The 13,869-nt window shown below is 30.7% G+C and overlaps 1 protein-coding gene across 1 annotated transcript; it reads left to right on the top strand.

Annotated features, from left to right (window-relative positions):
• Positions 1 to 363: 363 nt before the first annotated feature.
• LOC148198606 (serine acetyltransferase 1, chloroplastic-like) lies at positions 364 to 1,912 on the top strand. Its single transcript, XM_088092004.1, has one exon. It carries the CDS (start codon positions 493 to 495, stop codon positions 1,672 to 1,674), a length of 1,182 nt encoding a protein of 393 aa, XP_087948130.1. The 5' UTR covers positions 364 to 492; the 3' UTR covers positions 1,675 to 1,912.
• The last annotated feature ends 11,957 nt before the right edge of the window (positions 1,913 to 13,869 follow it).

Here is a 13,869-nt window from a genome sequence, read left to right as displayed (position 1 = left end):
TATTATCAATTTTTATTTGTTATTTACTTTAGAGTTTTCTTAAGACCAGAGTCAAGAGTCAAGAGTCAAGAATCTAAACTTTATATGAAAATTAGATATTAAAATATATTTAAAATTATCTTATAATTTCATCCATGTTTTTCTCTATAAAAGTTAATTACAGTAGAATAGGAAAGAAAGAGAGATTAAATATAAAAAATAAAATAAAACTAGATTAAAAAACAATAGCTGGTAGGAGCACGAAAACAAATATAAAATACAAATTTAAAAATGCAATGGAGTGTAAAAGTATATAACTTTATATTTTTGTGAGATGTGGCCTCCTTAAGACCAGGACCAGCCCTGCCTTTCCCAACACGAATCACAGTCATTCACTCATCAATCTTTCATATTTTCATCAACAAACCCACCACTCAAACAAAGAAGAAAATTTTATTTTCCCTATCTACTATTTTTAATTATTATCTTTTCCTGTAAATTTTCCTATTTTCCATGAATGTTCTGGTTCTAGGGCGCTTTTACACTTCTCCATTATATAAGACTTCCCCTCTCACTCCCTCCCAAATCCAATTCTCACCCATTTTCCTTCATCCCTTAAAGCTTCAACCTTTGCAGGCAATTCACCTCTTCTCTCTCCACATGGCCACTTGCGTGGACGCCCCAACCCCTCTTTCTCGCAAGCCAAACGCCCCCAATCCCGATGACCATTCTTTCAATTACGTCAAATTCTGCCGACCCACTTTATCCGATCGTGTCCCCTGCTTACCCATTTGCAAGAATCGGGAGATGACCTTCTCACGTGTGGAGGACTTGGACACACGTGTGGAGGGTGGTGTTGGTGTTCTTGAGTTCGAGGTTCTTGATCTTTGGTTGAAGATTCAGGAGGAGGCGAGGTCCGATGTGGATCAAGAACCTATTTTGTCTAGTTACTATTTCAGTTCCATTTTGTCTCACAAATCATTAGAGAGTGCCTTGGCCAACCAACTCTCTACCAATTTGAGCAGTTTGAGCCTTCCAAGCAGCACCCTCTTTGATCTTTTCTTGGGTGTTCTGATTGATGATGGTGGAGATGACATCATAGGTGCTGTGAAAGATGATTTAGTTGCTGTTAAAGAGAGAGACCCTGCATGCATTAGTTATGTGCATTGTTTGTTAAATTTCAAAGGGTTTCTTGCATGCCAGGCTCACAGGATTGGTCACAAATTGTGGCTTCAAGGGAGGAAGGTTCTGGCCCTGTTGATTCAGAATAGGGTGTCTGAGGTTTTTGCTGTGGATATTCACCCTGGTGCACAAATTGGACGTGGAATTTTGTTGGATCATGCTACTGGGCTTGTGGTGGGGGAGACTGCAACTATTGGTAATAACGTCTCAATTTTGCATAATGTGACTTTGGGAGGAACTGGTAAGTCAAGTGGCGATAGACACCCTAAGATTGGCGATGGAGTGTTGATAGGTGCAGGGACTTGTATTTTGGGAAATATTAAGATTGGTGATGGGGCTAAGATTGGTGCTGGTTCTGTGGTGTTGAAGGATGTTCCAGCAAGGACTACTGCTGTTGGAAACCCTGCTAGGTTGATTGGAGGGAAGGACAACCCTATTAAATTGGATAAGATGCCTAGTTTTACCATGGATCATACTTCATACATCTCTGAGTGGTCTGATTATGTTATTTAGGGTCGTAATTAATTGTCTGACACGATCTAGAGTTATGCTTAGGTTTAATTGCCATGGCTGAGGGGACTTGGTTGTTGCGCGTGAGAGAATCCAAGTTCTCCAGCTGACAACAGGTGTCCTTTTAATCCTTGTGTTAGGTTCTAAAAATAGTTAAATGTAGGGCTTTGTTGTTGTAAGTTTCCATCATCACCAATCCTCTGTGTAAAATTTATGAATATGGATTTCGCATGTTTTTACATTTCTGTTCTGTCATTGCCTTCTGTTTAGCTTTGGTGAGGATTACATTGATTAGAAATGTCAGATATCAAATTGTTGCAGTGAATACTGATACCAGACAAAAAGCAACACGGAACTTTGTTCTTTGAAAAGTTTTCGAATGGTACCTTAATACCCTGCCCTGCATAATACAATGAGTTTTTTCGGATTTCCCTTTAGTTCAGCAAATGATAACTGATTGTTGAATTATCTATATTTTAAACTAAATTAGGATGACTTTTGCAAGAGTTTATTTGGGTTTCTATCATTATCCAAGCTAGTGTTTCAGAGAACATATGAAACAAAGTGGGTTTATGATATGATGATAAACTATTTTCAGTTTATTCTAACACTGTTTAAGGTAAAAGAGTTCAATCTTGCTTTTTCTTTAGACATGAGAAGAACTTTTAAACAAATTTTTATGGGAAAAACTACTTGTTCAATGAGTACATAATAACTCAGGTTACAGTTTCATAGAATCAATAGTGTTGTTCTGTTTTTCGTTTTGAAAAGTGTAAACGGTATGGTACCTTTGAAATCTCGTTCAAACACAGACCAAGTTGTTTATCTGGACTTGTACCAAGCTGTCTCAATTTCTACTTTTCTTCCTTAACTGTTTCTGTTGGGTTGATAACTATATTAAAGAAGAAACACTAAAGTTCTATGGACTTTGCATACAGAAAACCAATCACTCCTGGAATCAGCAATAAAGAAAGTCCAACTTGGCCGCAATTTTTTTAAGTTATGAGATTCCAATAGCCAACAAAATGAATAATGAAAAGGAGAATAAGATCATAATTGAATTATTAGCAGAAGTTGGATTGCACTTTTAACACTGTAGGTCTTTTACAGTTTAATTATGACCTTTCTTTTTAGTTGTGGTTACATGAATTTAGAAAAGATTCTATGATACTTTGGATTTAGAAAAGTTTAGAGAGTAGTGACTGTGCTTAACAGCTTGATAAACAAGAAACATGTAGTGGCATCTTTAGATTAGTCTATTCTAAAAATAACTCCTAAATTTTGTCCTCTTTTGTTTTCTAAATGAGTATTTCTTTTAGGTGAAGATAGTATTTTTATTTTAACATTTAATTTAGATTTGATCATTTAACTCAATATTCTTTTTCGGTTTCACTTTGGTCTTCTCAATCAAAAACGTCTCAAACACTTTATATTTATTAATGTATTAGCATATTTCAATTACAAGTGTATAAATATTTTCAGAAGTATTAGTATTATATTATACATAGATACTTCAATCTAAGTTATGTATTTGTGTCTGACATATTATGTATGACACTTGATCCATACTTATTGATAAAATATTTAATTTAATTTTGATAATGTTTAATAAATATACTTTTAATTTAGATTTATATATATATATATATATATATATATATATATATATATATATATATATATATATATATACATACATGATATTTGTTCATCATAGACAGAGTGGTATTTAAGATCTGACGTATTCTGAAAGACTAAATATGATTCTTTTAAGACTTTCAGATTATTGAAATCCATTAACATTAAACAGTTTAAGGTTGAAAATATGATACACTAATAAAGACTATTTTCAACTACTTGTTAAACAATAACTTATGGACTACAAAAGCTCTCTTATTTTGGATAATACAATAAATAGTTGTAGAATACAAAGTATCCTACTTACAGTAATAAAGACTTTTCAATGACCCATTGACAATAACATTTAAATCAAGAAAAAGTCTTCAAATATATTTTATTTTAAATAATATAATTTTGCACCATATATTTTAAAATATAAAATTCATAAATATGGTCAAATAAAAAAACTAATACAAGAGTTTCAAGTACTCAATAAGGAAATCATTAAAATGTATTATATCATGTACCATATTTTTTTGGAAAAAGTATTATATAAAATATAAAAGATAAATGACCTTTACTTGCCCTCATACTTGCATCATTATTTATTGATTTATTTATTTAATGTTTTTCTTGTTAAATAGAAAAAAGTGTTTTTGTTTTCTTCTTTTTCTCCATTATGTTCCTTATTCCATTGTTACATCCAATCTTCATTGTGGCCAAGCAGGAAGAGCAAAAAGAAAGGTTTTCCCTTTTCCTTAGAAAGTCCGAGATTTTATTTGTTTCTATCAGTGGGGGATGTGTTCATTCTTTTTTTTATACCATAAGAGAAAATAATAAAATTATAATTATAAAAGTAAACATAAATAACTTTTTACTATAGATAGGGTTTCATTTATATTTTAGGTTTTTATCCTAGATACTTATTTTTGCTTATAAAATAATCAAGTTAAAAAAAGTCAAATAAAAAAGTTAAAATTAAAAACAAAAAGATAGTTAAATGTTAAAATTAGTAAAATCATTATTTAGTTTTTTTTACTTATTAAAGAGTAAAATTAAAAAATATATATGTATATAAAAAGGGTGAATAGCTTTATATGATGATACAAATTTAGTTTAAAAAATAAAAGAACAAATACATTTAAAAGAAAATAATACTTAAAAATTGACAAAATAATTATGTTAATTTTAAAAAATAGTTATTTATCAAAAGGTAAAAAATAATTTACATCAAAAGAATGAATTTCTTCCGATAATAATATAAATAACACACTCTTAATAAAATGGATTTAATAAAATAAGATTTATATTAACTTGTACTTAGAATTTAATGATATCACTTCTTGCAAATATTTAACTAAACTTGTGTTTTCAAAAGTTCTTATAAATAACAAGTATTTTGAAAAGATTTTAAGATTAAAATATGAAAAATAAGTGTTTTAAAATATAATACTATGATTAATAATATAAATGACTGAGAATTATTATTTGAACAAATAAGGAGATGGTAGATGAGTTAACGTAGTGAAGAGAAAGCGTGTATTGAAAAGTCCAAAGTAAAGGCAACCTGCCCTCAGGTAAACGTGTTGAGTCGTACACATTTAGCCATTCATTTCCGTGTGAGAGAATGGGAAAACCAAATCAAAACATGCCTTAGATATTATTGGCTAAGTACAATTTGAAGTCAAAAAATTGCTAATGTGGTGTTCAAAATTGTTAAGGCTGTTGGTCACTATCCACACTTGGTGGATCAGATTAACTTAATGAATCAGAGCCATCTCTTTAAGGCGTTTAAGAAACATAGACTCCTAATAGTATAAAATATGTTGTATTTTAAAGCAGAAAGATGTGTTTAATAGACTTATATGTTGAAAATACTAACATAATTTCAAGCAAACTATCTTTTGAGAATGTGTTTCTCGGCCTCTAGCATTTAAAATAATATTTAATATTTAAAGATAAAGTGTTTCAATCTAGACTCTTTATATTTCTTTCTTTTAAAATTTGTATCATATATTATTTAGTTCGATAAATTTCTATATTTTTTTTCTACTAACATTATATAGAATATTGTGATATAAATTCTCAAAGTGATTAACTTATGGAAGGATCTGGGTTAAGTGAGTATGTTATATGATAGAAATGCAGAAGAATACTAAAAGGAATGCAGAAGAATTTGTAAGGCACAGAGAAAGTAAAAACTGTATATGTATTGATAGGTTGCACCAGAGGCAATGTATCTATACAGGGTGACAACAAAAGTATTTAAAAAGACAGACTTAATTGAATGATACAACTGAATCTATTAACAGCTTGAGTTATACATTTAACACACCTCCTTAATTCAAGCTGTTAGGAAATAACATTCAAATCTTCTTTATAAGAAACTCAAATCTGTGAAACTTGAGTGCTTTTGTGAAAAGATCTGTCACAAAAAGATCTGTCAGCTAAAAATCAGTCTTGCAATAGACCAGTTCAATCCTTCCTTTGTTCATTATGTTCCTCAAAAAATAGTATTTTACCTCAATGTGTTTGCTTTTTCCATGGCTCACAAGATTTTTCACCAAATTTATGGCAGACGTGTTATTCATCATCAGCTACACAGGACTCTCCTTGAGTATTTTTAACTCTTTCAACAAGTCACCCAACCATATTCCTTGGTACACTGCATAGCACCCAACTATGTATTCTACTTCACAACTTGATAAAGCAACAACATATTGTTTCTTAGAGCACCATGTAACAGGTGTTTCGTTTAGAAAATAAATGTTTCCTGACCTGCTTTTCCTTTCAACTTGATCCCCACCATAATCTAAGTCAGCATAGCCCACAAATGTAACATCCCGATTTTTGGGATGTCTCGGTTACGAGGAAAAAAAATTTAAAAATTTAAAATCATAATACCATCGCGGAAATCAACTTATATAATACCGAAATTAATAAAAGCAAGACGAAGTAAAGCAAACCCTATTAATTGTTTCTAAAATTTATAGCACAACAGCTTTAATTAACCCAAGTCGTCTTCCCACTCTCGCCTCTCTATCATGCATCTGGAGCATCTGTAACATCCCCTGCTCCAGTATAACCAAATGTCATACGATCATCGCAAAACACACATACAACCACAACACAAACAAATATGGGTAAGCTATCCATAACACAACCAATGACAATAAAATTTGTACATAGCAAACAAGCATAACTTAATAATAAATCAATCATCTACAACGTTATCCTACTAACATAATCATTTTTACACTCTTACCATCATCATTATCCTCATTAACCTTATTACGATTATACCATCAATGTTATCCTATAACATCGTCTCCAAACACATCGTCACTATGAATCATCATCACATGTACCTCCATCAGAACTAACCTCATATGAATAACACCATGAGCCTCCACAATACCATAACTCCATAGTGAAAAGAATTAGTCACACCCTTGTACCATACCTCAAACCTGTGGCCTCCCCACAGATCCCCTGTAGCCCCTCCTACAGGTCTGCTCGAGTAGTCCTGCCTACCTGGCTAAGGAACATGTTTCACTGTCACAACAAGGCAAACACCATCACCCTCATACATAGAAGGCTCAATACTTGAGCACCCCCTTTTCGCACACAAGGCCAAAGGGAGTCGCTATCTCAACCAGTCGATAGTCTCAAGCTTTACTAAGTACAGTAAGCGGACCTATCCCCCACTCTTATGCTCATCGATCAACCACACGCTCAGGTACAATTCCAACATTCAACCATTCCAACTCTAACGCTCATTCTTTCCAATTATCAGTCAAAGTTTATCATACACGTAAATACAACCACTATTCTCGTTCAAAAATATAATATGCTTAAAGGGTTTCACTCAAACCATAGATAACAAACAATACATAAATATAATTCAATATCAATTTAAAATAATAGATTATTTATTACTTTAGTTAATCATTAAAATCAAATTCCCAATTTAATCGACATAAACACCTCATGAGTTCTACTCCAACAATAGATCAAAATAAATAAATAAATAACAAACCAAAAATAATAAAACATTTCTTGATCTAATTAAAGATTATAATCACGTTATTTTTTTTTTATCAAACTAAAATTAGTAAGTAATTTAATATTATAATTAATGATTATAACCTCATTATTTTCATCTTTAAAACCAATTAATATTTATTTCTTATTTCCAATTCCGTAAACTATTAATTAATTGATTTTAATTCCCTTTATTTTAATTTCAGAGACATAATTTTAACTTATTATTATTTTTAGATCCATGCATTTTCGATTTCCAATTATTATATTATAACTTTTCAATTATTATAAGATTAGAGACAATTAGAGACAAGCTTTATTTTAATTTTTCCTTATCTTATTCTCATTATTGTTTTGTTAATTCAGTCCAACTCAATTCCAAGTCTAATCCAAACCACAGGCCCAACAAGGCCACCACTGTCTGCCAACCCAACCCACATCCAGGGACTCCACGGCCCAACAATTCTAACTCAACACCCCGGCAGCTCCACTTGCGCTACCACCAAAAGCCACCACGCCCCAACGAAACAGACACGAGATTAAACCCCAAAATCGCAAATTCATAGATTTAATTAAACCTAACAGTTTCAAGATCAGAAACGCGCAAACAGAAATGAAATTCCTAATTCAACTCCAACCTCCAAATTTTGATCAAAAACCTGCAGGGAAAATCCAACGAACCATCCCAAAAATCCCAAATTGCAAGACCACAATTAGCAACAGGAAAACCCCAACAGAACCCAATCAAAAATCAGAGAAAGAAGGAGGAGAAAGGAAGCTTGTGCCGCGAATCAAAACGAATGAAAGTAGAACCAGAACTGCAAACGCACCCTTGCGCCATTGCCGCATCTCCGCCGCGCTTTCGTCACGCTCCTCCGCGCCTTTGCCGCGCCTCATCGCCTTTGCCGCGCCTCATCGCCGTTAAAAGAAATAACCCAAAACATAAAAACAAAGAAGGAGGAGATGAAGAACGGTCCTAATCTCCATCGCGCAGTCGCCGCGACCTCGCTGCTCCATCGCTCTGTCGTCACCGCGCCTCCTCCGCGCCAGTAAGCCACGCACCGAAAACCCTCTTCTCCAAGATTGGATGGTCCGCGAGTGAGGCACAGAGACATGAGGAACGAAATTGATGGGGATTGGTTTGCTCCAGTAATAGAATGAAGATCGGTAAGGGAAAAGAAATTAGGGAAGAGTGTTCGTGTGCAACCCTAAAGCTGGGTTGGATGCACGAGAAGGAGAGAAGCTCTCCCTAAGGGACGACAAAATGACCCACCCAGGTCTGTCCAAGAAGAAGAAGAAAAATCCCCAAATCAATTTGGGGAAAAAAAATGAAACTAGGGTTTATCAGAAACAATAAATCTGATTTAGTAAATTAATTAGGGTTTAGAATAAAAAGTCTGATTTTGAAATTTAATTAGGATCCAATTAATTATAATTTGATATTTAATAAAAATAAATCATAATCCTAATCAATTCAATTCTTAATTACAATTAAGAAGAAAACTTTAACTCTTAATAAATTCAAAAGGAATCTTAACCCTAATTTGTTCATCACTTTAATTAAACATCAACCTTGCTACTGATATCTCTTCTTACAATTTTCTCTTTCCAAAAATTGTTTAGGAAGACAAAGAAACATCATGAATTATTCAATAGAACACCAACATCACATTATCTTTCAAAACATTTAAAACTAATAATTGCAAAGATCAATCGTTTAAACAATATAGCTCACCATACTCCCAGATAAAATCAAAGATATTCCAAAATTAATCATACAATAAAACAAGAAATTAAAGATAAGTTTCCCATGCCTTAGTCAATTATGAAGCTGTAAGAGTGAAGATCAATCAACCACATACTATCTTCTAAAAAATATTTTCTCCTCTTCAATATTTGTGTCTCACAGTGTTTTATTTTTTCTTTTTCTCAAATATGTTACGTACCTCTCTTTCTACGTTTTCCTTCTTTTTAAATCTTTATTTTATTTTTCCTTTAAATGAAACTTAAAAAGTGCTTCCTAAAATCTTTCAATCAGCTTTATAACTGCTAAACTCTAAATTTAATTTCTGCACCTTAATATACAAAAGGGAAAAGATATTATTGTCCTTAGACAAAATATAATTAAAATAAGATAAAGGTTTTTCATAAACCTATCTCTCTAATATTTAAACACATGTTCATTCAATCTTAGACACACATCTCTACCAACAAACCAACACATCACATTGAAAATATAGAACATCATAAATTTAACAACCATACAATAACATGCACTAGTACAAAAATCGCGTACAATGTCGAATATTTTGGGCTTTTAATGGCGAATTCGCAAACAACGTCATATCACGAGACGTTAAATTAACGTCGAATTTTGTTAATATACGATGTTAACTTAACGTCGAATTTTGGCAATATTCGACGTTAATCGATTTTTTTGTTTTTTTAAATTAATTCTGATCTTTTTTTACAACTCTACGAGACTTGAAAAGCAAAAAAATCAACAAATTTCAGTGTTTGGTATTTTATAAAGCATGAACTATGAACGTGTAGTGTAGTATCAACATCAAACAATAATAACAAACAAGTTCAATAAAACAACAACAAGAAACAAGTTCAACTAAACAACAACAAACAGGTTCAACAAAAAAAACAACAAACAAGTTCAACAAATAAGTTCTTCAAAACGAAAACTAACCTTCAAAAGGTGTGTTCGTCGGAATAAAGTGTGAGAGAGAAAGCAGAATGCGACTATGAAGGACAAGAGCACAAAAATAATCGGTTAAAACAAACAAAAATCATACATAAAGTAATTAATTAACATGCATTTGTATCAAATGAAAGAAAGATTACATGTGATGCTTGTCAAACTTCATTCGAGACAAGTTTGAGAAGAGAAGAGGGTATCGCGCGCTAAGATAAAGTGAATGAATTTTCAATCTCCCGCTCAAATTTTTATTAAATTCACTAACCTTTTAACGTCGAATTTAAAAGTCATTCGACGTTTTATATCCTTTTACATCGAATTGCAGTTCTAAACAACATTTAATAATTTCATTTACTTACAAAAATGCCACCTCTCATTTTTAACGTTGGTTATTCAGTGGTTGGACGTTGAACGCGTGATGTTATATGCTGTTTTTGTACTAGTGATGGGTTACACTTATATCCACAAAATAAATAAACAACATAGAATTTTATATTTTATTCAAGACTTGCACACCAACTAAGCTACACAACACCTTGTGAACTCATGCAGATTTTAATAAAACATACTCAAATCTTATTTATAAACAACATAAAATTTTATATTTATTCAAGACTTGCACACCAACTAAGCTACACAACACCTTGTGAACTCATGCAAATTTTAATAAAACATACTCAAATCTTATTTATAAACTCTACATTTTCTCGAGTCTTACAAGCTTCAACTCATCCTTCTGCATATACCATATGGAAACAAAATTCCATAATTTGCAGTCCCTTTAATGTATCTTGATATGCGTTTGACAGCAAGCATATGGCTCTTCTTTGGGTTGCCCATGAAATGAATTATCATACCAACACTAAACATCAAGTATGTCTGTTGCTGCATAGAAAACGCAAAGACCCAACGATCTGTTTATAAGTTGTTTCATTCACCCCTTCTTCAGTTTCATCTATCCTTAATTTGACATTCACTTCTAGAGGACTTCTAACATCATTGCATAGAGTCATCTTGTATCTTTCCAGTAATTCTTTCACATACTTCTGCTGATGCATCAATAATCTTGTAGTTGTATGAGTAAATTCCATACCTAGGAAGTAACTAAGCTTTCCAAGATTAGTCATCTCGAACTTAACTTCCATCATCTGTTTAAACTCATCTATCTCCTTCAAAGCTTGAACTCATCAGTTGTATGATCATAAACAAAGAACAAAAGGAAAAAGAGATAGAAACTTACTTGCTCTAAACGAAGAACTGATCGGTTAGATAAAGATTACTCAGTTGTGACCTCATAGGAATTTCTTGATCATCAAACAGATGATCGAGAAGTTAGATTTTTTAGAGAGAAGGTAGAGAACTCTAGAGAAGTGATTTCTATAGAGATGATACGTTTTAAAATAATGAAACTCATTTATAACAAAACTATTTATAAATAAACTATTTAATATTAAAATAACCGATTCTCACTATTTTTAAACTACTACCACTTCTAAAATATTATTTTCTAGAGTTTTACCTCATCAATAAAAAAAAGTAATTTTATCTGAAAATATTCAGATTACATGATCTAGAATTAATTTTTAATAATTTTTAAAAAATTACATTATGGAAAAAGTATTTAAAGATTGCAAAATATCTTTCAAAATGTATATTCTATAATATATATGTATTCAAGATTATATAATTCAAAAAACTCTTTTTTGAAATACGTTAATTCAAAAATGCATAATCTAAAATATATTTTTGAATTCAAAAATATTCTTTTTAATTATTTAATCCAAAATACATTCAAAACATATTCCGGATTACATAACTCAGAATACAGGTTTTAAAATAGATATATTTTTTAGTTCAAATTTGGAAAAAAAGTTTTAAGATCTCAAAATATCTTCTGAATTTTATTCTGTAATCCAAAATACGTAAAAAAAATGGAGATGCATAGATAAATTTTATTATATTTTAATAAAATATAATTTGGAGTGTATGTGTTTTATGAAAGTGGAAGAAGAATAAAAGAAGGGTACAAAAAGAAACAACCAGTAATTAGTTCTACAATTGGGTTCTTTAATTGGGTTCTTTGAGTGATATGGATAACAATGTGATGAAATACGTATAATACAAAAGTTAATTCTTTTATACAATGATACATAAATATGGAGTTATTTTTTCTAAACGGTTAACTTGTTTAATTTAAAAAATTGCAATTGCATAATTTATTGCATGGCTACATGCATCATCTTTCCCCGTGCTTGTTCATAGTCATACTATGATTTTCCTAGTTCTTGATCACTGCAACCAAAAACTAAAATCAATATCACACTAAGTAATTTTTAGACTTTCAAGGCAAGTAAAAGATTAGCTAGGTAATAACGTTTGAAAGAGATTATTACATATCATATATATAATAAAAAAACGCTTTTAAAATTAGTACTTTATTTATAATTTGTTTTTATAAAACAAATAAAAATTAATATTTGGTTGTACTTATAAAACTTGTTTTTTATTTAAAATATTAACTTTTTATGTGACATCACAATTTCTTTTTAGTTAAAAGTGATTATTATATTCTTACCTTTTAAATATATATATATATATATATATATATATATATATATATATATATATATATATTAACTTTAAACATTAACTCAATTAAAAAATCTTGTATTAAAAATAGTTATTATGTCTTTTTCAAACAAATACGTTTATTAAAATAAATGTACATATTGGTTAAAACTTATATATCTATAAATATGTTGAATAAATTCTCTCGTCTACTAAAATAACATATCGAAATATTTATTTCTCATCATAATTACTTATGGAAGCAAACCAAATAAATTAAAATGTCAAAGCTATTTCAAATGTAAATACTCAGGAAGTTCTAATATTAGTCTCATATTGACAATTAATTATTTTCTACTTTTTCTTTACAGAGTAACATATATGTTTGAAATGGTTTTTGTCATTCTTTATGATACGATGAGGTGTCACAATATTTTTTATTTTACTTTCTAACACTACAATTTCTTTAACACTTCTCAGTATAGAATGAGGAAAATGAAACGTTGAAGATAGGGTTGATTATGAACTGTATTCTTTAAAATCTAGTATGGATTCAATTAATATTCAAGAAAATAGAATAGATTTATAATTTAAATATATTTTAACTAAATCAATTCAGTTTGAAAATTTTCAGTTCAATTTATATTTGATTAAATATAGATTAAATTTACTTTGTCAATCAAATTAAATTTAATCTGAGATTGACTTAATAGACATAACATGAGATCAACCCTATTTAGTTTGATATAGTTTCAATCTTATATATCAATCGAATATGAGTTTAATTTTACTTCAAATTGTCTTGATTCCATATGAGTTTAATTAAACTTTAACTTTGAGTAAATTCAACTTAATTTGTCTGATCCAACCTTATCTTTATTGGATTTGACATGACCTAGGTTTAGGGTGACTCGACCTGAGTTTGGACCAATTTTGCTTGACTTAGGCTTAAGTCGACTCAGCTCGACATGTAGACTATGTTCCACCATGTAGTCATGACCAATTCAGTTTGACTTGAGTTTGACTCACTTGCCTCTATTAGGATCTAGGTCGACTTACTTTGACTTGGACACATGTTACTCGACTCGACCATGGCCTGAAATGACTCAATTCAACTTTAGTTTGACCTTAGACTGATTTTATTCAATTTTACCTAAACTCGAGATAGACTTGTCTCAATCTAGGCCAAAATTAACTCATTTAGACCTAAGCTTAAATTAACTCAATTAGACCTAAGCTTAAATTAACTCATCTCAACC

The sequence above is a fragment of the Vigna umbellata genome, chromosome 5 (genome assembly GCF_029865625.1).
Source record: "Vigna umbellata cultivar VRB3 chromosome 5, Vumbellata_1.0, whole genome shotgun sequence".
In the NCBI taxonomy this organism is placed as follows: Eukaryota; Viridiplantae; Streptophyta; class Magnoliopsida; order Fabales; family Fabaceae; genus Vigna; species Vigna umbellata.
This window is presented reverse-complemented; position numbering and strand designations above follow the sequence as displayed.